Source organism: Leopardus geoffroyi, chromosome C3, assembly GCF_018350155.1.
Source record: "Leopardus geoffroyi isolate Oge1 chromosome C3, O.geoffroyi_Oge1_pat1.0, whole genome shotgun sequence".
NCBI classification, from domain to species: Eukaryota; Metazoa; Chordata; class Mammalia; order Carnivora; family Felidae; genus Leopardus; species Leopardus geoffroyi.
The window spans coordinates 9,551,168-9,575,897 of record NC_059338.1 but is presented as its reverse complement, the minus strand read 5'-3'; the positions used below and the strand labels follow the sequence as shown (position 1 = coordinate 9,575,897).

Below are 24,730 nucleotides of genomic sequence, written 5' to 3'. Positions count from 1 at the left end.
CTGCTTGTCCATCATCAGACACCTGCTCTTGCAAAACAATGATTGAAGCCTCGCTTCACTGTGCTCCGAGTCTCCGTGTCCCTCCTTTGACTGGTCCCTCCTTTGATTGGGTCGGTGGGCTCATTTCTCACGCTAAACACAGCTTACTACTCTCAGGTGTCTTCAGGGACAGCAGCAGAACGGAGGGAAGTCATTTCTACCTCCTCTTCTGTAAAGTCTTTTCTAAAGCCACTAATAAAAACGAACGCAAATTTATTTATCCCTGCTTGTGCCCTGGCATAGATACACAAAACAGACAGCAGAAAGTGGAAAGAGAGCACACTGATGATGCGCGACGGGCCTCATGAAGTGATGGCACGTCCATGTAGAATCAAAACCGCAACCAGAGAACGTGGCCAGTTAGCAGTAGGGCCAAGGTCATGGCTTTCAGCCCACTGCGTGGGTTACTCTTGCTCTAGTGCATAGCCGTGGACTTGTTCACACTCACGGTGGAGGCTTCTTCACAGATGTTTGCCACTACTTACGGACTGGAGTGACATGGGCCACAAAACATCACCAACACCTAAAACACTGGGGTATCCCAGCTCAGAATGGGGGAGCCAGAAGGAACTCAAACCTACATGCTTTGTGTTGTGTGGCTTGCAAGACACAAATCTACCTGTGACATTGTCACTGGTAATAAGAGACAGGTATTTAGTCCTCCTGTTTCTGACCAAGAGTTCCTAAAACCCCAGCATTTCCTCAGGGAAGAGCAGCAGGTCTATGTTATGTTAAGTGTCTATGTTATGTTATGTCTATGTTATGTTAATGAGGTAGCCTTTGGAAAGCACCAAAGGATCGGTTGGGGCTGGTTGCCAGGGGAACCAAGCACGTGATTAGCAGGTTAGAACTTTCACTCCCACCACCCTGACCTCCAGGGAGAGGAGAGCGGAGAGGAGAGGGGCTGGAGGCTCAGTCAATGGCCAACACCAAGGACAGACTCAGTCATGCCTATGTAATGAAACTCCATACAAACCCAAGTGGATGGGGTTTGGTGAGCCTCCTGCTTGGTGAACACGTGGAAGTTTGGGGAGAGTGGCACACTCAGAGAGCACTGAAGCTGCACTCTTGTTCCACACCTCGCCCTGTGCAAACATCTCCACCACCTGGCTGTTCCTGAGTGACATCCTTTTATAACAGACTGGTAACCCTTGAAGTAAAATGTCTGGTTTCTGTGAGCTGCTCTAGCAAATTAATCAAACCCAAGGAGGGGGCCGGTGGAACCTTCGATCCATGGCCAGTCAGCCAGGAGCACAGGGGACAACCTGGGCTGTCCACTGATGCCTGAAGTCAGGGCAGAGAGGGTGGAGGGCGGTCTTGCAGGGCTGAGCCCTTAACCTGTGGGACATGATGCTGTCTCCAGGTAGACAGTGTCGGAATTACTGAGGTGAGGAGACGCCTGGGGGGGGCTCAGCTGATTAAAGATCCGACTCTCGATTTCAGGTCAGGTCCTGGTCTCACGGTTCGTGAGTTTGAGCCCCATGTCAGGCTCTGCATTGACAGTGCTGAACCTGCTTGGGATTCTCTATGTCCCGCTCTCTGCCCCTCCCCTGCTCCCAAACTCTCTCTCTCTCTCAAAATAAACATTTTAAAAAATTTAAAAAAGACTTATTGAGGTGAATTCTCAGATACCCTGCTGGTGTCCTAGAATTGTTTATTGAGGTGGGGAAGCCCCTCCCCCACACACAATGGAATTGGAATTGGGTATAGAACCTAATATCCACCTTTTCCCCTCCAATAATATATATACTTCATAAAGAGAAAAGCGTAAGAACAAGCACTTTCCAAAGAATGAGGCAGTGAAGGACAGTATTTACCAAATAGCTCATTTCTTTTTTTCCATTTTATACAGAGATTAATTTAAAGGTAAGAATGTCAGGGCGCCTGGGTGGCTCGGTCAGTTAAGCGTCCAACTTTGGCTCAGGTCCTGATGGGTTCCAGCCCCACGTCGGGCTCTGTGCTGATAGCTCAGAGCCTAGAGCCTGCTCCGGATTCTGTGTCTCCCTCTCTCTCTGCCCCTCCTCTGTTCACACCCTGTCTCTCTCTTTCTCTCAAAAATAAACATTAAAAAATTAAAATAAAAATAAGAATGTCTACATTACCAAAAAAGCCTGCAAGCCATAGCCACGCCCCCTTCTGGAGTTGGCTGACCTAATTACAAGAGGTGAAAAAAGTGGCATAGAGATTTCTTGGGTTCGGTCTTGGGAGCTTCACTAATGAACCTGTTTTACCAACTGGCTTTAACAAGGTAAAACAGGGAAACTATAAAAAGTTACATTTCTCATAAGCTGTGCATTTGATTTGTACAAGCATAAGGAGAACTGGCCATTCCTGTTGCCCTAGTCAATCCACGTGAAACTGTTTTTGCACAATATTTCCTGTTGGACAAATTGTAACACACAACCAAATAAGGATCTTTAGGGGCACCTGGGTGGCTCAGTCGGTAAAGCATCTGACTTCAGCTCACGTCATGATCTTGCAGTTCGTGGGTTCGAGCCCCGCGTCGGGCTCTGTGCTGACGGCTCAAGACCCTGGAGCCTGCTTCACATTCAGTGTCTCCCTCTCTCTCCACCCCTCCCCTGCTTGTGCTCTCTCTCTCTCTCTCTAAAATAAATATTTTTTTAAAATTAAAAAAACATAAGGATCTTTGAGAGAACAATATTTTGATAATTCTTAATTATTTGAGAACTACTTTACTTTTCTGACAACTCTGCACATTAATAGAAAAGCATTTAAAACAGGATTTGTGGAACAGGAGCTATGTCGGCAAAAAGAGAAAATCATAGAAAGGTAAAACTTGCACATGACTTAAGCTAGATTCAAAAATGAAAATATCATGAGAATCAAAGGCTCTAAACAATTATAAACTATATGTTTTTACACAGGTATGAGCCCATAATTTCCTTTCCCTAACTTCCATCTGGTTCTTACATCCTAAGGCTAAGGGGGGCCCGGGTGAGGGCGGGGGGGGGGGGTGGTAAAACCTACACCTACACCTTTTATTAGTAGATAGAATTACTTTTGCAAGTCCAAAGAACAAAAATGAAAAGAGGGATTCATGGGACCAGATATATTTAACATATCTGGTGATTCAAATCATGGTATTTTTTTATTTATAGTTAAAACCCACTAAATGTTTTTTTAAAATACGGAGAGTAATCTCTCTTCTACCAAAAGAAGTATATATAAAGAAGTTACATTGCCTAATTTTACAGGTAAACAATCATTTCCCTTAACCCAAGTACAACCTAGAACAAATGGATGTAACCCCAATAAAATCAGGTTAATGGGCACCTCTGGAAAGCCAGTGTTTACAACGACTTCTCAGCAAGGATAAAATATGGCTGTTTTGGTGCACAGCTACATGTCGTAGGCTCCATGCTCTTTCATGGACCTGTTTGGCGACCCTACTTGCTACAAATATGCCACCACCACTGCCTATAACTGGTTTATTTAAGTCACATCCTAGGCCAAGTGCTCCATCACAATCACCTCTGTAAGTCACAAGCGCTATCCTTCACGGACATGGGAAGCTGGTGAGAAGACTTGCCTACAATCCTGGTTCTTTTCTTCCCCTCAACCTAAAAGGTAGTCAGAAGTCCCAAGGCAGAAATCCTAAACACCACTGCATGCACCAGCACAGAAGCACTTGCCTCAAGGTTAAGCTAGATTTTCCTAGGACGGTAAAACCTTGGTTTGCGAGTGTAATTCATCCGGAAACATGCTTGTAATCCAAAGCACTTGTATTATCACAGCGAATTTCAAGAACCCTTGGCTCAGTGGGGATCATGTGGCATTCAGCATTGTGTACTACTCGTACTGCAAGACGTCGCTTGTTCATCAAATTAAAATTGATGAGAAATGTCGAGACGCCTGTGTGGCTCAGTCAGTGAAGCGTCAGACTCTTGATTTCGGCTCGTGTCATAATCTCACAGTTCCAGAGTTCGAGCCCTACATGGGGCTCCGCACTGACAATGTGGAGACTGCTTGGGACTCTCTCTCTGCCCCTCCCCTGTTTGCTCTCTCTCTCTCTCGAAATGAATGAAAAAACATTTTAAAAAGATTATTAGAAATGTTTGCTTGAGGGGCGCCTGGGTGGCTCAGTTAGTTAAGCATCCGACTTCAGCTCAGGTCACGATCTCACGGTCTGTGAGTTCGAGCCCCGCGTCGGGCTCTGGGCTGATGGCCCAGAGCCTGGAGCCTGGTTCCGATTCTGTGTCTCCTCTCTCTCTGCCTCTCCCCCGTTCATGCTCTGTCTCTCTCTGTCTCAAAAATAAATAAACGTTAAAAAAAAAAATTTTTTTTAATAAAAAGAAATGTTTGCTTGACTTGCAGAACACTCACAGAACAAGTTACTCGCAACCCTAGGTTTTACTGTATTTTCTTCCTTGTGGAACTTACTTAAAATGGCCCTTAGAGGGGCACCTGGGCGGCTCAGTCAGTTAAGGTCCGCCTTCGGCTCAGGTCATGATCTCACAGTTCATGAGTTCAAGCTCCACGTCGGGCTCTGTACTGACAGCTCAGAGCCTGGAGCCTGCTTCAGGTTCTGTGTCTCCTCTGTCTATCCTGTGCCTCCCCTGCTCATGCTGTCTCTCTCTCAAAAATAAATGAACATTTATTTTTGCCCCTAAAAAACCTAGGCAGCTGTTGAATCGGGGGCAGCAGGTACACAGGAGTTCCTTCCAGTTTTCCTCTACTTGTGGATGGCTTTGAATTTGCGCACAGAGGCTCCACTTTGCCAGGAGTGAGTGGTCTTTGCCTTATTTAAGGTCCTCTTCTTATGTCTCTTTCATTTTAACACCCCTTTCCCCTAACCCTGCCTTCTTCGACAGGACAAAATGAATTACGAGGTGTCTCATTCCCTCAAGAAAAGAAATAGTGCATTAATGATGAGCGTTGGAGACGGTCGTGAGCTTACAGAAAGCTAAAGGTGGGCGAGGACGCAACGGCGGGCTAACATTTAAAAAATCATTACAGTCACAGAAAGACAGATACTGCAGGATGCCATTTATAGGTTTCTAGAGTAGTCAAATTCACAGAAACTAAGTAGGATAGAGGCCGCGGGGGGGGGGGGGGGGGAATTGGGGAGTTAGTTGTTCAACGGATATAGTTTCACTTTTACATGAGGAAAATTTCTGGAGATTCGTTGCCCAGAGATGGGACTACACCGAATACTAATATGGCTAAGGCGGTAAATTTTATGAAACAGGTATATTGCCACAATCATTATGCGCAATCATTATTATTAATTATAACAAGGGCAAAACAAACGGGCGGTTTCTTCTTAACTGGTACTAGGCTCAGTATTTGGAAACCATTCTCTCATTTACTTATTACAACCCTAGGTGATAGAAATTATTATCACATGCACTCCACCGACGTGAAGACGCGTGGGAAACAAAGACAGAAGGAAGTGGTAGCCAAAATTAAATTTTCTTATAATCTGCAAGCCAGCCACTGACAAATACTTGAGACAGGCAGAGTGTAACATTCCTCCAGGATCTCTCAACTGTCTTAATGTTAATGCTGTGCTAGAGGAAGAAACCACCGTAGCTTGACAACTGCTAGGCCTCCAGGATCCATGGAATCTTCTTTAGCATATGAAAGTCCTTCTGGAAACTTCCCTCGCCTTTACCTCCCCACCCCCCCCCCCCCAGATCCCAGGTATAGAATCAGCCACTGCTCACAATCCTGGGACAGCTCTTCCTGCCCATGGGTCCTGTCCCTGTGCTTTAATAAAATCACCTTTTTGCACCAAAGACATCTTCAAGAATTCTTTCTTGGACATTGGCTCCAAACCCCAACATTCTCTACATCAACAGGTTACATGACTTGCCCAGGGCATGGGTAGTGGAGTCAGGATGCAATCAGCCCAACCGGTCTAACCCCGAGCTCACCCTCTTACTGGCTGGCACCCTCTCAGGCAAACAGACTTTGCCCACGGGAGCCAGAGCGGAGCTTAATTTTCCATGGTCTCTCCAGATTCAGCGCAATGTATCCAAAATATATTTGGTTCTTGCCACTTCTAGCATATTATTTTAAAGGTGAATAAGTTGGGGCGCCTGGGTGGCGCAGTCGGTTAAGCGTCCGACTTCAGCCAGGTCACGATCTCGCGGTCCGTGAGTTCGAGCCCCGCGTCAGGCTCTGGGCTGATGCCTCAGAGCCTGGAGCCTGTTTCTGATTCTGTGTCTCCCTCTCTCTCTGCCCCTCCCCCGTTCATGCTCTGTCTCTCTCTGTCCCAAAAATAAATAAACGTTGAAAAAAAAAAAAAAAAAAAATTAAAGGTGAATAAGCTAGCCAGCTAGTGGGTTGCTGTCTGAATACAAAGTGAAGGTCAACATGAGGTTATCTTTAGAAAAGGGGGTGGGGGAGGAATATATATTTGTTTATATAATAATCAGTAAAGGGGATGTACAATTTCTTCACTTGAATGGCATTTTGAAGACCTCATTCCCTTTAATTCCATTACAACAAGATGTTGATATCTTATCTCTTTTTTTTATCTAATGAGGAACCTGAAGCTTACAGAATCCATCAAGCTAAATGCCTTGCTCAAGGTCACAGAGCTGAATCTCAAATCTCAGGTCTTCTAACTTCAAATGCCCAATTCTTTCCACTCTTCCAGAACAAAAGCCCCGACGCTCTCCATAAACGTACGTACTCTACCTTCAGAGAACAGTGATGGGGGCAGGGAACTCGTTAGAAATAGAGGACAGTTCTGTCCCGCTGCGTCATTAAAGTCCACATAATGGTAAATTTCATAGAATTTCAGATAACTACAGGCAGGCAAGTGATATATGTATCGAAAAGAAGCCAAAAGTACGTACACACACGCAACTGTTCTCGAGATTTAGAACCTAAACTTGGAGTCTGTTCAAAACAGTCTAGCTGTTTAGAAGCCAGGAACTAGGAGAGCCCCAGAGGCTGTGTAATTCTGAGAGCAGGCCAACACTGGACCCGCTGATGCGGCCAGTTCACCAGATGTGAACAGTGTGCCCGACTCTTAGAGAGACAGACTTCCCATTCGGGAAGCCCCGGGAGCAAGCAGGCAACACGCCCTTCCAGCCGGCCGGTTCCAGCTGAGAGGCCACAGGTTCCTTGTACTTACCACCATAGGAAGGATTATTTCTCTAAAAAAGGATTTTTGAGGAGAAGAGTGGCTCAGACAGCCCAGACACCATCTAACTGCTATTTCTAGCGTGCGTGTGTGTTCAACACACATACACACATCTAATTCTTCAGGTCTTCTGTCCAGTTCCGACGCTGCCGAATAAGTAAAAGAAACAAACCAAACAGGACGGCTGAACTCTGGGTCGCTTCTTTGCCAAGAACTCTCCATCTCAGCCCTTAGCTGCTGGGAAGGTGGACAGAGACGAGCCAGAAAGGTCAGAGTAACGTTAACTCAGCCCCGAGGAGTTCGTGAGTTTCTGATTTAGATCTTTGTGTGTGTGTGTGTGTGTGTGTGTGGTGATGATGGAGGGGTGGTAGTAATTATATTATGGCTAGCAGAACCCATTTGTAATGCGTGGGTACTGGGGCCATCCAGGACGCCAAGACTGGATGTGTCTTCATGCTGGGTGCATCCCCGGAGGAATGGGCTAGTATTTCGCACGGGCGACTTTACGGAACACAAAGGGACAGGCTGCTCTGCATTTAGGAATCCCATCAAGGTGCCTGTCCCACTCTCGGTAAGCTGCTTCAGAATCGGACAGAGGGCTGTTGAGATGGAGAAAAGCCTAGTAACCACCCGAGCCAGGGCTTAAAAGAGCCAGCCAGCTCCAGGTGAAGTGAGTGGACTCCTCATGTCGCAGCCTTAAGAATGGGATGTGGACGTCAGTTAACAACCTGCTTCGAACCTGCCACCACTATTAGCTAATCGAGCAAGAAGGCCAGATGCTTATTAGCCTCTTCGAGCAGGGGGACCCCCTCGAGCTCCCTCCCTCGGGGACTGTTCGCAGGTCACCCCAGTTACTCTTGCTGGCAGCCTTCTGTCACTACCATGAAGTCAGAAATACACCTGCTAACTTACATGGTGTCCAGCCCGGCCCTCAGACATGACCTCACTCCTTTGGGGGCAGGGGTTTCTCCCCCCACAGTGCTGAAGCTCTAATTTACGGGCATGAGGGAACCAAAACGCCAGCGGTTTGGCCTGGATAAGATAAAACACATCTCAGGGGCACCTGGGTGGCTCAGTCGGTTGAGCGTCTGACTTCAGCTCAGGTCATGATCTCACAGTTCGTGAGTTCGAGCCCCGCATCCGGCTCTGTGTGGGCAGCTCAGAGCCTGGAGCCTGCTTCGGATTCTGTGTCTCCCTCTCTCTGCCCCTTCCCTGCTCACGCTCCATCTCTGTCTCTCAAAAATGAGTAAACGTTAAAAAAAATTTATTTTAAAGATAAAACACAGCTCATACATGCTGATTTGACTCCCAGCCCGACTGCATGGTAGCAACAGGGAGGGGTTTCTCAACACTCCCTGGTAATATCCATAAGGCCATCCAGTCTTGGGGTCCTGGATGGCCCCAGTACCCATGTATTACAAGTGGGTTCTCCTAGCTAGAATACAAGGACTACCACCTATCACCAGCCCCCCCCCAAAACACACACACACACACACACACAAACCAGAAACTCACTGAATTGCTATGTAATAAAAAGGTCTTAGATACCAAAAAGCAGCCACAGGTCAACCCAACGTACAACCCCTGGAGCACAGAGATCACCTGTGACTCAGCGTTTACTCCCTGAGTCTGGCAGGACTTGGGGGGGGGGAGGGGGTGCTCACTCGAACGTGTATCACGGTTACCACAGAAAATCTCTGAATTTATCGAGTAGACCTCTTCTTCCTTCAGAGCTGGAGCTTCTAAAAGCATAACATGCCCTGCTCATTCTTTGCACCAGCCTCAATTCTGTCCTAAAGGACATAACACACTCTGGCACAGACCAGCTAGCTGCGCACCCAAATCTCAGTCCCCGAGTTTTAGCTGGACACGTGGCCCTGATTCCCAGCAGCTTCCCTCGCGGCTCTTGGGTGATTGTGCTAAGTTCGAACCAATTCAATGAGCAGAAGTGTGAAGCAGGAGCTTCCTGGAATCTCCTTTAAAGCATCAGGGTCCCTCCTGACTCTCCTTCCTGTTGGCTGGAATGAAGACTGGACAGCTGGAGCATAAGCAGCCACTTTGTAGCACTGAGGCCACACCGACCAAAGGTAGTGGATCAGCTAAATAAAGGAGTCCCAGACTCAAATGGCAGAACTGAGAGAGGATGGAGGGGGGAGATCAATCATCTTGTTTAAACCCTGTCATTTATGGCTTTCTGTCATCTCCAACTGAAACGATCCTAATACTGACGTCCACCCCCACATACCCAGTATACCTCAGTGTAAACGTTCTCCAGAGAGCTGGGGTAATCCTCCCACCCTGGGCCGTGAGGCTGCCTTATTCATCACAGGAGCCACAAACATCTCATCACCCAAGTCCATGTGAGTTTTAAAAGGTGGAGTGAGGACCACTTGCCTGACCAATGTGCCCAGACCACTGGGCACCTCTCTGCCACCTGCCAGCCTCTATGTGTCTGCCCTGACGTGTCAGGGCAGAATTCAACATCTCCCCACTTTTCAGTACTTGTTTGTGCTGCAGGCTGAGCTATCCACAGAGGAAGCAGTACCCAGGAGGCGGAAACCCAAATTATAAACAGTACCAGGTAAGAAATTCTCCACAATAGAAGCTCTCAGTCTTAATTCCCGATCCTTCTGCTGGGGCTGCAAAGGTGGTTTAGCCTAGAAAAAAAACCCAGGTATTCGACTGCGTGAGAAAAATTCTGGTTGATCCACAGTCACCAAAATAAACATGTTCCCAAGACGTTTCGGCGCCCTGTCCATCTCATTAAGCCCCGTTCCTAGGAAAGACTCGTTTTAAGGACTCACCTCTGGGTTCATAAAATTACATGTTTGGCCCTGCTCTCCTGAAGTCACAAGCTCTTACTGACAAAGCCCATCGATGAGCACTTACTATCCGCTTAAATGCTTTAGAATCAACTGGGGGAGGGAAGCCCTTCAGCTAACACTTAACAGCTGCACAAAACACACCCAATGCAACTGTTCTAAGGACTTTATAAATACTCCCTTATTTAATCTTCAAACCAGTGTTCTCATTACCACCATTTACATAGCAACCGATGGGCACAGGGTAGGCAGGTTACACAACTAGCCTAAGATCAAACAGCTAGGAAGCAGCTGAGACGGTCCTCAGGCTTCAAACTCAGGCAGGCTGGCCTCAGGATACACGCTCTTAACCGGAACACATACTGCCTGGCCTTGCCACACCAGAGGCGGAATCCTTTTCTGTTCCCAAGGGCCACGATGACCTTACCCACGCAGGTATAGCACCAACAAAAATCACAATAAACAAGAGCTGCCAGGAACACGATGCTCTCAGCAAGGCTCTGCAATTTAGTCCCTGCGGGCTCTGTAAAGCACAGGCTTCCTTAGAAGCTCATTTTTCTAGGGCGTCTGGGTGGCTCAGTCGTTTGAGTGTCCAACTTTGGGTCAGGTCATGATCTCACGGTTCAGGAGTTCGAGCCCTGCGTTGGGCTCTCTGCTGTAGGCGCAGAGCCTGCTTTGAACCCTCTGTCCCCTCTCTCCTTGTCCTTCCCCTGCTCATACACGCTGTCTCAATAAATAAATAAAACATTAAAAAAAAGGAGGTTAATTTTTCTGATAAATATGTCACTAGGAAGAGGGCAAGACAAATCACCTCTGATCCCCTACGATTCATTCTTTGGGAGAAAATGGTATTTAAGTACAAGCCAATGGAGGCCAGACTGATGCTCTGCGAAAAAGGTGAGCCCATACAGATGTTTTCGAGCAGAAGTGAGCAAGGTCTTTAAAGCCTCACTACATGACAGGGCGCCTGGGTGGCTCAGGTGGCTGAGCGTCCAACTTCGGCTCAGGTCACGATCTTGTTTTCCACGAGTTCGGGCCCCGCGTCGGGCTCTGTGCTGACAGCTCGAGCCTGGAGCCTGCTTCGGGTTCTGTGTCTCCCTTTCTCTGTGCCCCTGCTCCTCCCCTGCTCGTGCTCTGTCTCTGTCTCTTTCAAAAACAGAATGGAAACGTTAAGTAAAAAAAAAAAAAAAAAAAAAAGAGTTGTGAACTATGAAATTAATCCAAGTTTAAAAAAAAAAACCTTCTTAACAAATAAAACCTTGCCACATGAAAACAGGTGCATGCACACTGGCGCATCATGAGCTGGCAAACCCCTGATTCAGAATCAGTACAGAGAAAGGGTCATAAATTCCTACCCTCTTACCGGGTACCAAACTTACAGTGAGATCAGTGAGGGTTACAGGAATAGGAGTGTGTGCGTGGAAATGAGAATCCAGACTGGAGTGCACACCAGGGCTACAGCCATGTAAGAAACACAGGTAAACGTGACGAGGGAAATCTGGAAGGCAAATTGGTCAAAACTGAAAATTCCCGTGGTTCTTGGACATCCTTTCAAAGGAAAAAAGCGAGGGGGAGGGGCGCCCATACTCCTCACATACAGCCAAGTGCTAGTTTTCTCCACAGCCTGCTTAAACAGCTGCCTCCAAACAAAGGGCAAACAGCAGGCAAGACAGGACTGTGCTTGTAACTCAAGCGGCAACCAGGCCTCACAACTGGATTAAAATGATTCAGTACAAAACAATGACGGATTTCAGCCTCCTCTGGCTGATTCTGAGCCTGAATATGGAATTTGTGGATGTGTCTTTGCATCCCCCACAGGGTAAGGACAAAAGGCACACACACGCGCACGCACGCACACACACACACAGTCTCTTGAAAGTATCTAGGATTACTCTAGCTTTGATGACTGTTGCTTATGAAGCCCTCTTGGAAAGGTGGGAGCAAAGAGGAAGCGTGCTGGCCGCTCAATTCTTCCTGCCCCGTGCGTGCGAGATTGAATCTATTTCCTTCCCCTTTTACTTGTGGGTCAAGCCCCAGCAAACCAAGCCCCTCGTCTTAGGAAAACGTCCAAACGACATCTTTGGACGAGGCAACCCCACAGCCACCCACCTGCTGCAGTCGGGCTTACTGAGCGAGAATAATACTGCCCATCACAGAAATTATGACCCAGGACTCAAATTCCTCCTGAGGGACAGACACAAAAAGAAAGTTGACTTTCCCCCCGTTTAAAAAAAAAAAAAAATGAATAGGATAAAGGAGAGCACGGTATGCCAGTTGGGTCCTCTGCTGAATCTTTCCAAATTGAAGGCCACACGTGGGTGAACATTCAATGAGGACTTAACAGCACAACACAGCTCTGTTGTACCAACTATATTTGGGTTAACCCTTCCTTTCCAGCAGTCCTTATCCACACCGCGGAAAACCAGAAGTCAAAGTATCGGGTTATCAAAAGTTTTGGGGTTTTGTTTTTAATTTCCTCTTTAGGTCTCCTCCGGCACCCATGCCTCACTAGGGAAAGGAAACCAAAAACATGTGCCAAGCACCCACTTCCCTTCCTTTTTGAAAGTCTCTTTTAGTGTCTTTGAAAACTCAGTATTTATTCTTCAAACCATTGAAGAAAGGGGTTCAAATCTCTGTTCGACTCAATTCCTTCAAGGTATCCCTTCTAGATTTTGATGGATTCACCACCACCACCACCACCACCCCACCCCCCCCCGCCCCGGGGCTCCCAAAACTCCTCTGGACTCAAAAAATAGAAACTACACAGACCATGTTACTCTACAAAGGACGGTAAGTTTACCACGGTGAAAGTCACCATAAATTGTCAGGCCTAATCTGCTATGGCAAGTAAGAGGAGTTAAAGAAAACATCCTTTGAAGACAATGATTTTCTTTTACTAATTTGTGGAACGAAAGCTACTATCAGTAAATACAGGCCAAATTTCTATTTTACAGCCACACAAATATGTCCAGTGGATCTGACAAGGGCACGAAATGCAATTCCATGGAGGAAGGGGAGCCTTTTCAAGAAATGGTGCTGGAACAAGGACATCCACAGACTGACATATCAACCTTGACCTAAACTTCACACCTTGTATGAAAATTAACTCAAAATGGACCACGGGCTTATGTAAAGCAAAAATCTATAAAATTTACTAAGAGAGAAACATAGGAAGAAGTCTTCAGGATCTAGTGCTTAGCACAGTGTTCACAGGCTTGACGCAAAAAGCATGATCCATATAAAGGGAAGTTGATAAACTGAATCTCATCAAAAATAAAATGTACTCTGTAGAAACATGCTCACTTAGAATGAAACAACAAGCTACAGATGGGGGAAAAAATAATTGTAACACACATGTCCAACAAGGGATTAGTATCTACAATACATAAAGCATTCTCAAAACTCAACAGTAAGAAAACAATACAATCAGAACATGGGCAAAAGACATGAAGAGGCTTTTCACCCATGAAGAGGGTACACAGATGGCAAATAAACACATGAAAAGATGCTCGACATCATTAGCCATCAGGGAAATATAACTGAAAATCAGGACTACCTATCAGAATAGCTAAAAGAAAAAAAAAAAAAAACGGCAACATCAAATACTGGTGACGATGGAGAGAAAATAGATCAGTCAAACACTGCTGGTAGAAATGTAAATAGTTGATCTACTCTAGAAAACAATTTAGCACTTTCTTTTTATTTTTTAATTATTTTACATTTTTAAAGTCATCTCTACACCCAACGTTGGGGTTGAACCCATGATCCCAAGATCAAGAGTCATCTGTTCTACCGAATGAGCCAGCTGGACACCCCCAACAATTAGGCACTTTCTTAAAAAACTAAACATACAACTACCCGTAAGTTCCTGCAAATTGCACTCATGAGCATTTATCCCAAAGAAATGAAAACGTGCTCACCCTGGAACATGTACACAAATGTTCATAGAAGCTTTATTCGTAACAGCCAAAACAGGAAACCACTCAAATGTTCTTCAAGGGGTAAATGGCAAATTGTGGTACATCCATGCCATGGGCCACTACTTAGCAATGAAAAGGGACAAACTACTATCTGTATGAATTTCCAGATAATTCTGCTACGGAAAAACAAAGCAAACCCAAAACATTACATCCTGTATGATTCCATTTATAGAACATTCTAGAAATGACGATCGTGGAAATGAAGAACAGGTTAGTGGTTGGCAGGGATGGGGGGTGGAATGGTAACACAGAGAGGGCAGGGGTGGCAACCAATGCAATGCATGGCATGAGGCAGCGACCTCAAAGTGATGAGAATGTTCTGTATCTTCTCTGTATCAGTATCCATATCCTGGCCCTATCCTGGCTGTGTTCTGCAAGACATTACCATTGGGGGAAGTGAGTAAATGGTGCGTGGGATCCCTTTGTATTACTTACTACAACTGTACGTGAATTGACAATGACCTCAAAAACAAAAAGATGACCATCCATCTTCTGCAATGTCTTTTTTTTAACACCAGAAATTCAAGCTCTCACCTTTCAAAATTCTTTTTTCCTCACAAACCCCAAATAATTAATTGGTGTGGAGCAATTGTATTCTCTGTGTGGGACAGACATGAGTTTGAGGGGGGTAGGGGGAGAACAGACTGCTGTGGGTTGAACTGTGGCTCCAAAAAAGATACAACTATGTCCCCACCTTCAGAACCTGAGAATGTGACCTTATGTGGAATAAAGGTCTTTGCAGATGTGGAATAAAGGTCTTCGCAGATGTAACTAAGGTTAAGGGGCTCAAGATGAGATCATCCTGGATCAGGATGGGCACTGAACCCAAGGACAAGTGTCTTTACAAGAAACAGAAAAGGAGGGGCACCTGGGTAGCTCAGTCAGCTAAGTGTTCAACTTCAGGTCATGATATCACAGCTCATGAGCTCTAGCCCTGCATGGGGCTCTCTGCTGAGCCCGTTCCCCTCTCTCTCTGCCCACCCCCTCATGCTCTCTCTCTCAAAATAAACAGACATTTAAAGGAAGGAAGGAAGGAAGGAAGGAAGGAAGGAAGGAAGGAAGGAAGGAAGGAAGGAAGGAAGAAAGAAAGAAAGAAAGAAAGAAAGAAAGAAAGAAAGAAAGAAAGAAAGAAAGAAAGAAAGAAAGAAAGAAAAGGAGAAAAGAGAGACACACGACGCGGGGAGTGCGATGTGAAGACAGGGGTAGAAATTGGAGGGAGGTATCTATAAGCCAACGAGGTCCACCAGCAGCCAGGAGGAAAGCAGAGAACAGATCTGCCTTCAGACCCTCCAGAAGAAAGCAATACTGCCAAACCCCTAGATCTGGGGCTTGTGGCCCCCAGGACTGTACGAGAGGAAGTTATGCCACCAAGTCTGTGGTTCTTTGTTACTGCAGCCCGAGGAAACTAATGCACCTGTCACTGTTTGGTGGGCTCAACTTCTCACTCCTTTTTTAAAGTACGTACCTATCAGTAATTACTTTATTTCGTGTTTTGTTTTGTTTTGTTTCAATAATTACTTTAAGTAATCTCTAGACCCAACATGGGGCTCTAACTCACAACCTCAAGATCAAGAGTCACATGCTCTTACCAACTGAGCCAGCCAGGTGCTCCTTCTCTCTCCTTTTTAAAAAAAAAAAAAAATTAACATTTATTTATTTTTGAGAGAGAGAGACAGAGAATGAACACAAGCAGGGGAGGTGCAGAGAGAGAGGGAGACACAGAATCCGAAACAGGCTCCAGGCTCTGAGCTGTCAGCACAGAGCCTGATGCAGGGCCTGAACCCACAGACCGCGAGATCATGACCTGAGCCGAAGTCCGACACTTAACCAACTGAGCCACCCAGGTGCCCCTCTCCTTTTTTAATCACAGAGGATCTGAGCACCTTCAACTTTTTTTTTTAATATTTTAACATTATTTATTTATTTTGAGAGACACAGAGACAGTGTGAGTAGGGGAGGGGCAGAGAGAGACGGAGAATCCCAAGCAGGCTCTGCATTATCAGCGCAGAGCCAGGTGTGGGACTCGGACTCACGCAACCATGAAATCATGACCTGAGCTGAAACCCAGAGTCAGACGCTAACTGAGCCACTCAGGAGCCCCTCTCAACTCTATTTTTATATATTCCTAGACCCAATTTTTTTCTTCTTCCAGAGGATATATGCCATAAGGACGTTCCATTTCACTTTATACTCTTTTCCTACAGAATTTTTCCTGGCGTCTGCTCTAACAGTAAACTCTTGCTCGCTGGCATTTTCAGGTGTCTACTTCATCCAATAGCCTGGTTAATGATTACCCCGCATGCTGAGGCTCCTGGGTGTTTCAGTCGGTTGAGCGCCCAACTCTGGATTTCGGCTCAGGTCGCGATCTCACAGTTGTGGGGTCTGGGATCGAGTCCCGTGTCACTTAAGATTCTTTCTCTCCTTCTCCTTCTGCCCCCCACCCCCAAGACACACTCTCTCTCCAAAAAAAAAAAAAAAAAAATTTAAAAACAAGAAAGAAAGAAAAAAAAAGTAAAACTGCACAGCACTGGACTGAATCTGCAGTTTACCTGGTGACGAAGAAGTTGCTTCTAGGTCCAGCCATGTGCTTTAGGGTCTTTAAAATGAAAACAATTAGGGGCGCCTGGGTGGCTCAGTCCGTTAAGCGTCTGACTTCAGCTCAGGTCATGATCTCGTGGTTCGCGAGTTCGAGCCCTGCGTCAGGCTCTGGGCTGACAGCTCAGAGCCTGGAGCCTGTTTCCAAGTCTGTGTCTCCTCCCCTCTCTGCCCCTCCCATGCTCATGCTCTATCTCTCTGTCTCTCAATAATATATAAACGTTAAAAAAAAATTTTTTTTTTTTTAAAATTTTTTTTTTTTTCAACGTTTATTTATTTTTGGGACAGAGAGAGACAGAGCATGAACAGGGGAGGGGCAGAGAGAGAGGGAGACACAGAATCGGAAACAGGCTCCAGGCTCTGAGCCATCAGCTCAGAGCCCGACGCGGGGCTCGAACTCACGGACCGCGAGATCGTGACCTGGCTGAAGTCGGACGCTTAACCGACTGCGCCACCCAGGCGCCCCAAAAAAAATTTTTTTTTTAATAAATAAGTAATAAATAAATAAAATGAAAATAATTATTAGGCTGCAGATATGTAAAAGTGTCATTCAAGAACTTTTGCATTTTGATAGAAATGCCCATAACCTTCTGAGCAAGACAGATTTTTTTTTTTTAACGTTTATTCATTATTGAAAGACAGAGAGAGACAGAGCATGAACAGGGGAGGGGCAGAGAGAAAGGGAGACACAGAATCGGAAAGAGGCTCCAGGCTCTGAGCCGTCAGCCCAGAGCCTGACGCGAGGCTCGAACTCACGGACCGCGAGATCGTGACCTGAGCTGAAGTCGGACGCTCAACCGACTGAGCCACCCAGGCGCCCCAAGACAGATTTTTTAAGAAGATAGACCAAAGCTACCCACTTACCACATAGTTCTAAAAGGCGAAAAGTGGGTCCTCCGGAAACAGGTTGGGCAGGACCTGGCTTGATTCCTGATGTTACCACAGCCCCACCAGTCACCCCTCAAGCAACTCAACCTCTCTGTCTGTTAAAAGCCTTTGTAGCAGTGAAGACTGGTGTCCCCTCCACAAAGGGTGCTGGGTGCTAGCGGCCTGATACACACCAGTCAGTGGCTAACAGAATACGTGTTCTATAAAAATTATTCTGTTCCCTAAGACCCCCCAAATTTTCACTGCTATAGATATCTCTTGGAAACAGCCTATCAAGAAGCTTTCATTGTGTAATTCAGTTGAAGACTTTGTGTTTCATGCCCATATGTTTGATTTTCTTCATATCTATCAAAACGATATTCTCTAGCTCAGAATTCTATAAATTCGTCCAATCTTGGTGATCTAAAACCTGAACTGAAGGGCGCCTGGGTGGCTCAGTCGGTTGAGCGTCCGACTTCGGCTCAGGTCATGATCTCGTGGTTCGTGAGTTCGAGCCCCACGTCGGGCTCTGTGCTGGCAGCTCAGAGCCTGGGGCCTGCTTCAGATTCTGTGTCTCCCTCTCTCTCTGCTCCTCCCCAGCTCATGCTCTGTCTCTCTCTCCTTCAAAAATAAATTTTTAAAAATTTATAAATAAATAAATAAATAAATAAATAAATAAAAATAAATAAAACCTGAACTGAAATTCTGGCTTTTTTTTTTTTTTTTTGGAAACATTTATTCAGTTTTGAAAGACGCAGTGTGAGTGGGGCAGGAGCAGAGAGAGAGAGAGAGAGAGAGAGAGAGAGAGAGAGAGAGAGAGGGAGACACGGAATCCGAAGCAGGCTCCAGGCTCCGAGCTGTCAGCACAGAGCCCGACACAGGGCTCGAACTCATGGACCACAAGATCATGACCTGAGCCAAAGTCGGATGCTTAACCACCTGGTGCCCCTTTTCTGTCTTTTTTGTTTGTTTGTTTTTAAAGTTCTCCCCCCTAGTTTTTCCACTTACTTTTCTTTTCAAGGTGGTCAGGTTTTTTTCCTTCTTTTCGGGTTTTCAGAGATAGTATCTCCATCACGGTGCAAAATTTAAAAGGCATAAAATAGCACAGAGCACAAAGTCGGCCTCCTTTCTACCCCGTGTCCCAACTGCCGAATTCCCACCTCTTGGCAGCCACTGTTTTTCCCTTTCGTGCACATCCTTTCAGAGGTGGTCCCTGAATCTAAAATCCTGCACGTGGCGGCGTCTGGGTCGCTCAGTCAGCGAAGCGTCCGGCTCTCGGCTTCGGCTCAGGTCATGATCTCGTGGTTCGTGAGTTCAAGCCCCGCACTGGGCTCTGTGCTGACAGCAGGAAGCCTCCTGCTTGGGATTCACCCTTTCCCTCTCTCTCTGCCCCTCCTCTGCTTGCTTGCTCTCTCTCTCTCTTTCCAAATACATTTTTAAAAACTTTTAAAAATGTTTTAATAAAATCCTGCGGGTGTCTGAACTGTTCAAACCCTAACACAATGCCGTCTGCCCCTTCATTCACTTGTACATTTAAGAATACCTCCTTTTTGGGGCGCCTGGGTGGCGCAGTCGGTTAAGCGTCCGACTTCAGCCAGGTCACGATCTCGCCGTCCGTGAGTTCGAGCCCCGCGTCGGGCTCTGGGCTGATGGCTCAGAGCCTGGAGCCTGTTTCCGATTCTGTGTCTCCCTCTCTCTCTGCCCCTCTCCCGTTCATGCTCTGTCTCTCTCTGTTCCAAAAATAAATAAACGTTGAAAAAAAAAAAAAAATTAAAAAAAAAAAAAAAAAGAATACCTCCTTTTTAAGAGCCTCACAGTATTCATACAGCAGCTGGTATTCCACTGATGGACATTTAAATGGTGCTTAGCTTTTTCTAAAACAAGCTTTATGTGTGGGCATTGGTATGTATCAGTAGGATAAATTTCCAGTAGTGCATTTGCGAGGGCAAAGAATCTGCATTTTCTGAATTTCCATACATAAGCCCAGATAGCGCCCCACCCACTCCCCACCATCAATGATTTACATGTATCTATTTCCTCATATTTTTAATGTTTATTCATTTTTTAGAGAGAGAGAGAGAGAAGGAGGCAAGTGAGGGAGGGGCAGGGAGAAGGGGAGACCCAGAATCCCAAGCACGCTCCACACTGCCCGTGTGGAGCCCGACGTGGGGCTCGAACCCACGAACCCACAGATCATGACGTGAGCCACCCGGGCGCCCCGATGTTTCCTGAAGAAAAATTTTGTTTGTGTAGACTGATAAATTTTTGTCTTTATCATGTTATAGCTAGAAAGGACTTCCTCACACAAAAATTTATAATAAAATTTCCGCTACGATTTCTCCTCCTCAGTGACCCTCACACCCTTTCTTTGCCTCCAACGGCCGAGATCCCTCCTGGACCAAAGCAAGGCCACAGGGGGCCACGGGGGCGCCAGGCCAGCAGTCTCCTGCCAGACACCCAGGGACACGGATGACAAGCAACTGAAAAGGAAATGAGGTCTAGCGCTGTGGGTTGTAAGGAACTTCCTGCGCGCATACAAACAGCTACAGAAAAGTCTGCGACAGCGTCCTCTGGAATTCCTCCGGAAGGGGACACTGGCTGCAGGCCCACAGCTGCATACACGGTGAGGGACCCAGCCTGTGGCACCCCTTTTAGAGCAGGAATCAGAAGCAAGTTTGGAGCTCGTCGCAGACGAAGGCCATTTGTGAAAGTATCTCTCTTTAAAACCCAAGGTGTGTTTTTCCCACCTCATGCAGGATATTCTGCTAAGAGTATCAAATCCTGGGGTGCCTGAAGGGCTCAGTAGGTTGAGCGACCAACTTCACTCAGGTCATGATCTCCCTCCCGGTCTATGAGTTCAAGCCCCACGTGGGGCTCTGTGCTGACAGCTCAGAGCCTGGAGCCTGCTTCGGATTCTGTGTCTCCCTCTCTGTCTGCCCCTCCCCTACTCACACTCTCTGTCTGTCTGTCTGTCTCTCTTTCTCTCTCAACAATAAACATTTTTTAAAAAGGTTCCGATGGTAACTTTGTTATGCATATTTACCACAATTAAAAATTATTTGTATTAATACTCTCTTCTCTGCCACTAAATCTAGGACAAGGATCTCACCTCATTACTCTTTGCACACCTATGCCGGTGCCAATCATTCAATAAAAGTATTCTGAACCCAACTCACACTTTTCAGGCAGAGTCTCGAAAACCAAGATGTTCTCCAGGTTCAGGTTCAGATTCAGAGGACGGGTTCAGATTCAGATTCAGAACCCCACAACAGGGGCGGGAGGTAGGGGAGGAGGGAAAGCCCTGATCATATAACCTTTTGGTCAGTTACAGAAATCAATTCCCTCATTAACAAACAATTTTAAAAAAATCAACAGCCTATATACTAGTTACCAACTTCAAACCACACTCTTAAGAGGTGCTTACTTCCTAGTATGTGAAAAGTACCAGGACATACTTTAATCTCCCAGAGTTAACTTCCTTTTCCAGGGAGACTTAAAAGATTGCTCCCTGCAGGTGCCTTCTGTTCCCAGACCTTCTTTTCTTCCTCTCCCCGCTGCCCACATTGGCCAGCCACTCATTTTTCCAGCCACACACCAAATAAGCGTTGAAGAAACAGGTTAGTGAAGGACAGCTGGATCTTTCTGCTAAGTACGTGGAGGCAGTAAGCTTGGTCGCACCGTTACAGAACCACGACTTCTGTCCCTACTGAAGGCAGCAAAGTCTGATTGTGGGTATTCTGTAATTAGCTATTACGGCCGTGATTATGCTAGTTAACCATGCCCTTTCCTTCTCCCAGTGTTCTCATGGGGTCCTTGGCTACCATTAGAAGTATGCTCATCAGATCACTTTTACTATGTTCTCACGGTAGGCACTGAAGAAATTCCTGCAGAAATGGCATGGAGAGTCAGTGGCTCCCTTTTTTCTGTGGGAGAGGTTTAAAAAGGCAATAGGATATAGGCCTATCTTTTTATATGAGAAACATAAAGAACATGTAAATGAGGCTGAGAAAGAACTCCAAGCCCCCACCCCCGCAAAACAGGAGAAAATGTAAACAGCAGTTCTAGTGTTTATGCCTGTGGGGCCGGGGGGGTGGGGGGGGGGTCTTCCTATGCATGGCCACCCCCAACAGCCGGCTGCATCTGCGACCCAGCTGTCCTGGGAAGCCACTCGCAGTGCTACCAACAGTGAGCACGAAGAGATCTGCCCACCAGGCATGAGTATGAAAAATGTTCATCCTTCTAACCGATAATTCAACTTTTAGGAGTCTATCCTAAGGGAATAAATTAAAGCGGAACAAAACGTCCATCATCGCAAAATCCTTGATGTCAACAATGAGAGGGGTGGGATTTGTGAGATAAATCTTAGTACAGTGGGTTAAGCACCTGCCTCTTGGTTTCGGCTCAAGTCATGATCTCGCAGTTCATGGGTTCGAGCCCCACATCGGGCTCTGCACTGACAGCTACAGAGCCTGCTTTAGATTCTCTGTCTCCCTATCTCTCTCTCTGCCCTTCCCCCGCTATCTCTCTCTCTCAAAAATAAATAAACATTTAAAAAATAAAATAAAATAGGGGGGGCCTGGGTGGCTCAGTCGGTTAAGCGTCCAACTTCGGCTCAGGTCATTATGTTGCGGTTTGTGAGTTCGAGCCCCGCATCGGGCTCTGTGCTGACAGCTCAGAGCCTGGAGCCTGCTTCGGATTCTGTGTCTCCCTCTCTCTCTCTGCCCCTCCCCCTCTCACACTCTGTCTCTCAAAAAATTTTAAATAGACATTTTTAAAAATTAAAAAGTAAAATAAAAAATAAAATAAATCTTGGCACACATAAAACGCTACCTAGTCCAATTTACACAGAATATTCATTAATATGTTAGGGAAAATGCTCAGGACCCAGTAACTTTAAAAAATTATGACATAAAACTATTTTTTTTTTCTCAGTCTTGTCCAAAAACCAAATAAGTTTCATGGCTGTATACATATTAAAGTTCAAAAAGAAACAGAACAGTTTCAACAAAGGATAGGTCTTTTTTCTTCTTTATACTATTCTATTTTTTTTTTTATAAAGTGTATTTATTTTGAGGGAGACAGAGGCAGCACAAGTGGGGGAGGGGCAGAGAGAGAAAGGAAGAGAGAGAATCCCAAGCAGGCTCCGTGCTGTCAGCACAGAACTCAACACAGGGTTCGACCCCACTGTGAGATCATGACCTGAGCTGAAACCAAGAGTCAGACGCTTAACCAAATGAGCCACCCGGCGCCCCTATTCTAATTATTTTTTTATACACCAAATGGCATGGCTCAAGCCGAAAGCGGTCCAACCCAAAACCCCATACACGAGATGCTGATACTCGAACAAATAATAAAATGACACTTGTGTCTGAAATGTCATCTAAAAAAAAAAAAAAAATCAGACTGCTTACAATCCTTAAACCGGACTTCTGAGAGGAAAAGCTGTGGTCTCAGGTGAGGTTTCCCCTCTATTATCATTAGGATACATAGTGCTTGGGTGGAGATGGGAAAAATTCTGTGGTTTCCTACTCTCATTTGGCACCCCGACTCTGACCTCTACGGATGCCAAAGAATGTACAAAAACAGGTGGATCCAGGACCAGGATATGAGAGGCCACTTACCTGGCTACTGGAAAAATCAAGGCAGGAAATGCTAAAACACAAATGACTTTGGAGTGCCTGGGAGGCTCAGTCGGTTTGTGCCTGACTCTAGGTTTCATGGTTCATGAGTTCAAGTCCCACATTGGGCTCTATGCGGATAGTGTAAAGCCTGCTTGGGATCTCTCTCTCTCTCTCTCTCTCTCTCTCTCTCTCTCTCTCTCCCCCCCCCCCCATGCTCGCTCTCTCCCTCTCTCAAAATAAAACAAAAACAATTTAAAAAATAATGACTTTTTTTTCATTTTTTTTAATGTTTATTTATTTTTTAGAGAGAGAGAGAGACACAGCATGAGTGGGAGAGGGGCAGACAGAGAAGGAAACACAGAATCCGAAGCAGGCTCCAGGCTTCGAGCTGTCAGCACAGAGCCCAGTGTGGGGATCGAACCCGCGAACAATAAGATCATGGCCTGAGCTGAAGTTGGACACTTAACCAACTGAGCCACCCAAGCGCCCCAATAGATGACTTTTTAGAACACAAGCAACGAACGTGACTGTCATATTTAACAAATGTGTAATGTAACTAACATATATCACATATACTTTCTATAGACAGTTTGGAGAAACAAAACCTTTACCACAATCCAAACCAGTCTGTAATCCAGCAGCCAGGAAGACTAGATGACCTCACGTCTCCGCGACTAATATTCTGCATTTCTAGAACACCCTGTTCGAGGTTATTCAGGTTCAGCCATATCAAGGTCAATTCCAAAACTAATTTCAAGCATGCTTTTTTAGCATCTGGTTCCAGGGACGACTCCCCTTTAACTCATGGAAGGCCCTGGCTTGAAAAGAAGGTTTCTTTCTTTACAAAATACCCTACGAGCAGCCCCCGACTTACAGACACACCGTCCTCGGAAAGTTCACTGGCTGTGCAAAAGCAGGAACACGTTTTTCTGTGCAAATGAATAACAATTAGGATCCCAGGATGGCTTCTTTAAGTTTTTTAAGTTTTATTTTATTTTGAGAGACACAGAGACCGTGCAAGTGCGGGAGGGGCAGAGAGAGAATCCCAAGCAGGCTCCCAGCCATCAGCGCAGAGCCCAGTGTGGAGCTCGAACTCACGAACCGGGAGACCATGACCTGAGCCGAAACCAGGAGTCGGACGCTTCACCGACTGAGCCACCCGGGTGTCCCCCCCACAACATAGCTTCTGATGTCAATTTGACCCATGATGCTGACAAAATACAGATAATGTGTCTACAAAATAGAGAAAACAGTGCACTGCAATTCTAAAACTTGAGCAAAAAAAGAAAACCAGTACAAGGGGGTACATGCTGGAGCTTGAGGGTACAGGAAGACTGAGGTTTCTGAAGCTTTCTTCTTCATGCCACTCACCAAAACTGGCCAACGTGGCTTGTTCAACACACAACCGGCACACCTCCTCCATGCCTCTCTCCCCGCCCCCCCCACCTGTCTGCGTGTCCCCGGAGGTGAGCCCTCAAGCGCATCGCACCTCTCAGGGTCTTAGGGTCAATGTGCAAAGCAGACCTCTGCACACCCAGTGCCAGGCACAGGAAAAGGCAGTGCCCCCTGATGGACACCCCTGGAGCCGTGCATTTTCCTATGCTGGAGCCCAGAGGCTCGCATAGAATTCCATATTTCCTACGTTCCAGATGGGGCTGGGGCAGCTGAGAACCAGACAGTAAGAACCAT

At 46.2% G+C, this 24,730-nt stretch overlaps 1 protein-coding gene across 3 annotated transcripts in view; it reads right to left on the bottom strand.

The window, feature by feature from the left end:
- UCK2 (uridine-cytidine kinase 2) overlaps positions 1–24,730 on the bottom strand; it is an 80,475-nt gene that overhangs the window by 19,323 nt on the left and 36,422 nt on the right. The window contains exon 1 of one of the 3 annotated variants that reach the window (XM_045455424.1): positions 7,148–7,168. The exons of the other annotated variants lie outside the window; for them this stretch is intronic. Coding sequence (XP_045311380.1) covers positions 7,148–7,153 — 6 coding nt within the window. The 5' untranslated portion in view covers positions 7,154–7,168. Of the gene's footprint in view, positions 1–7,147; positions 7,169–24,730 lie in introns of those variants that run through there. 3 annotated transcript variants of the gene reach the window in all.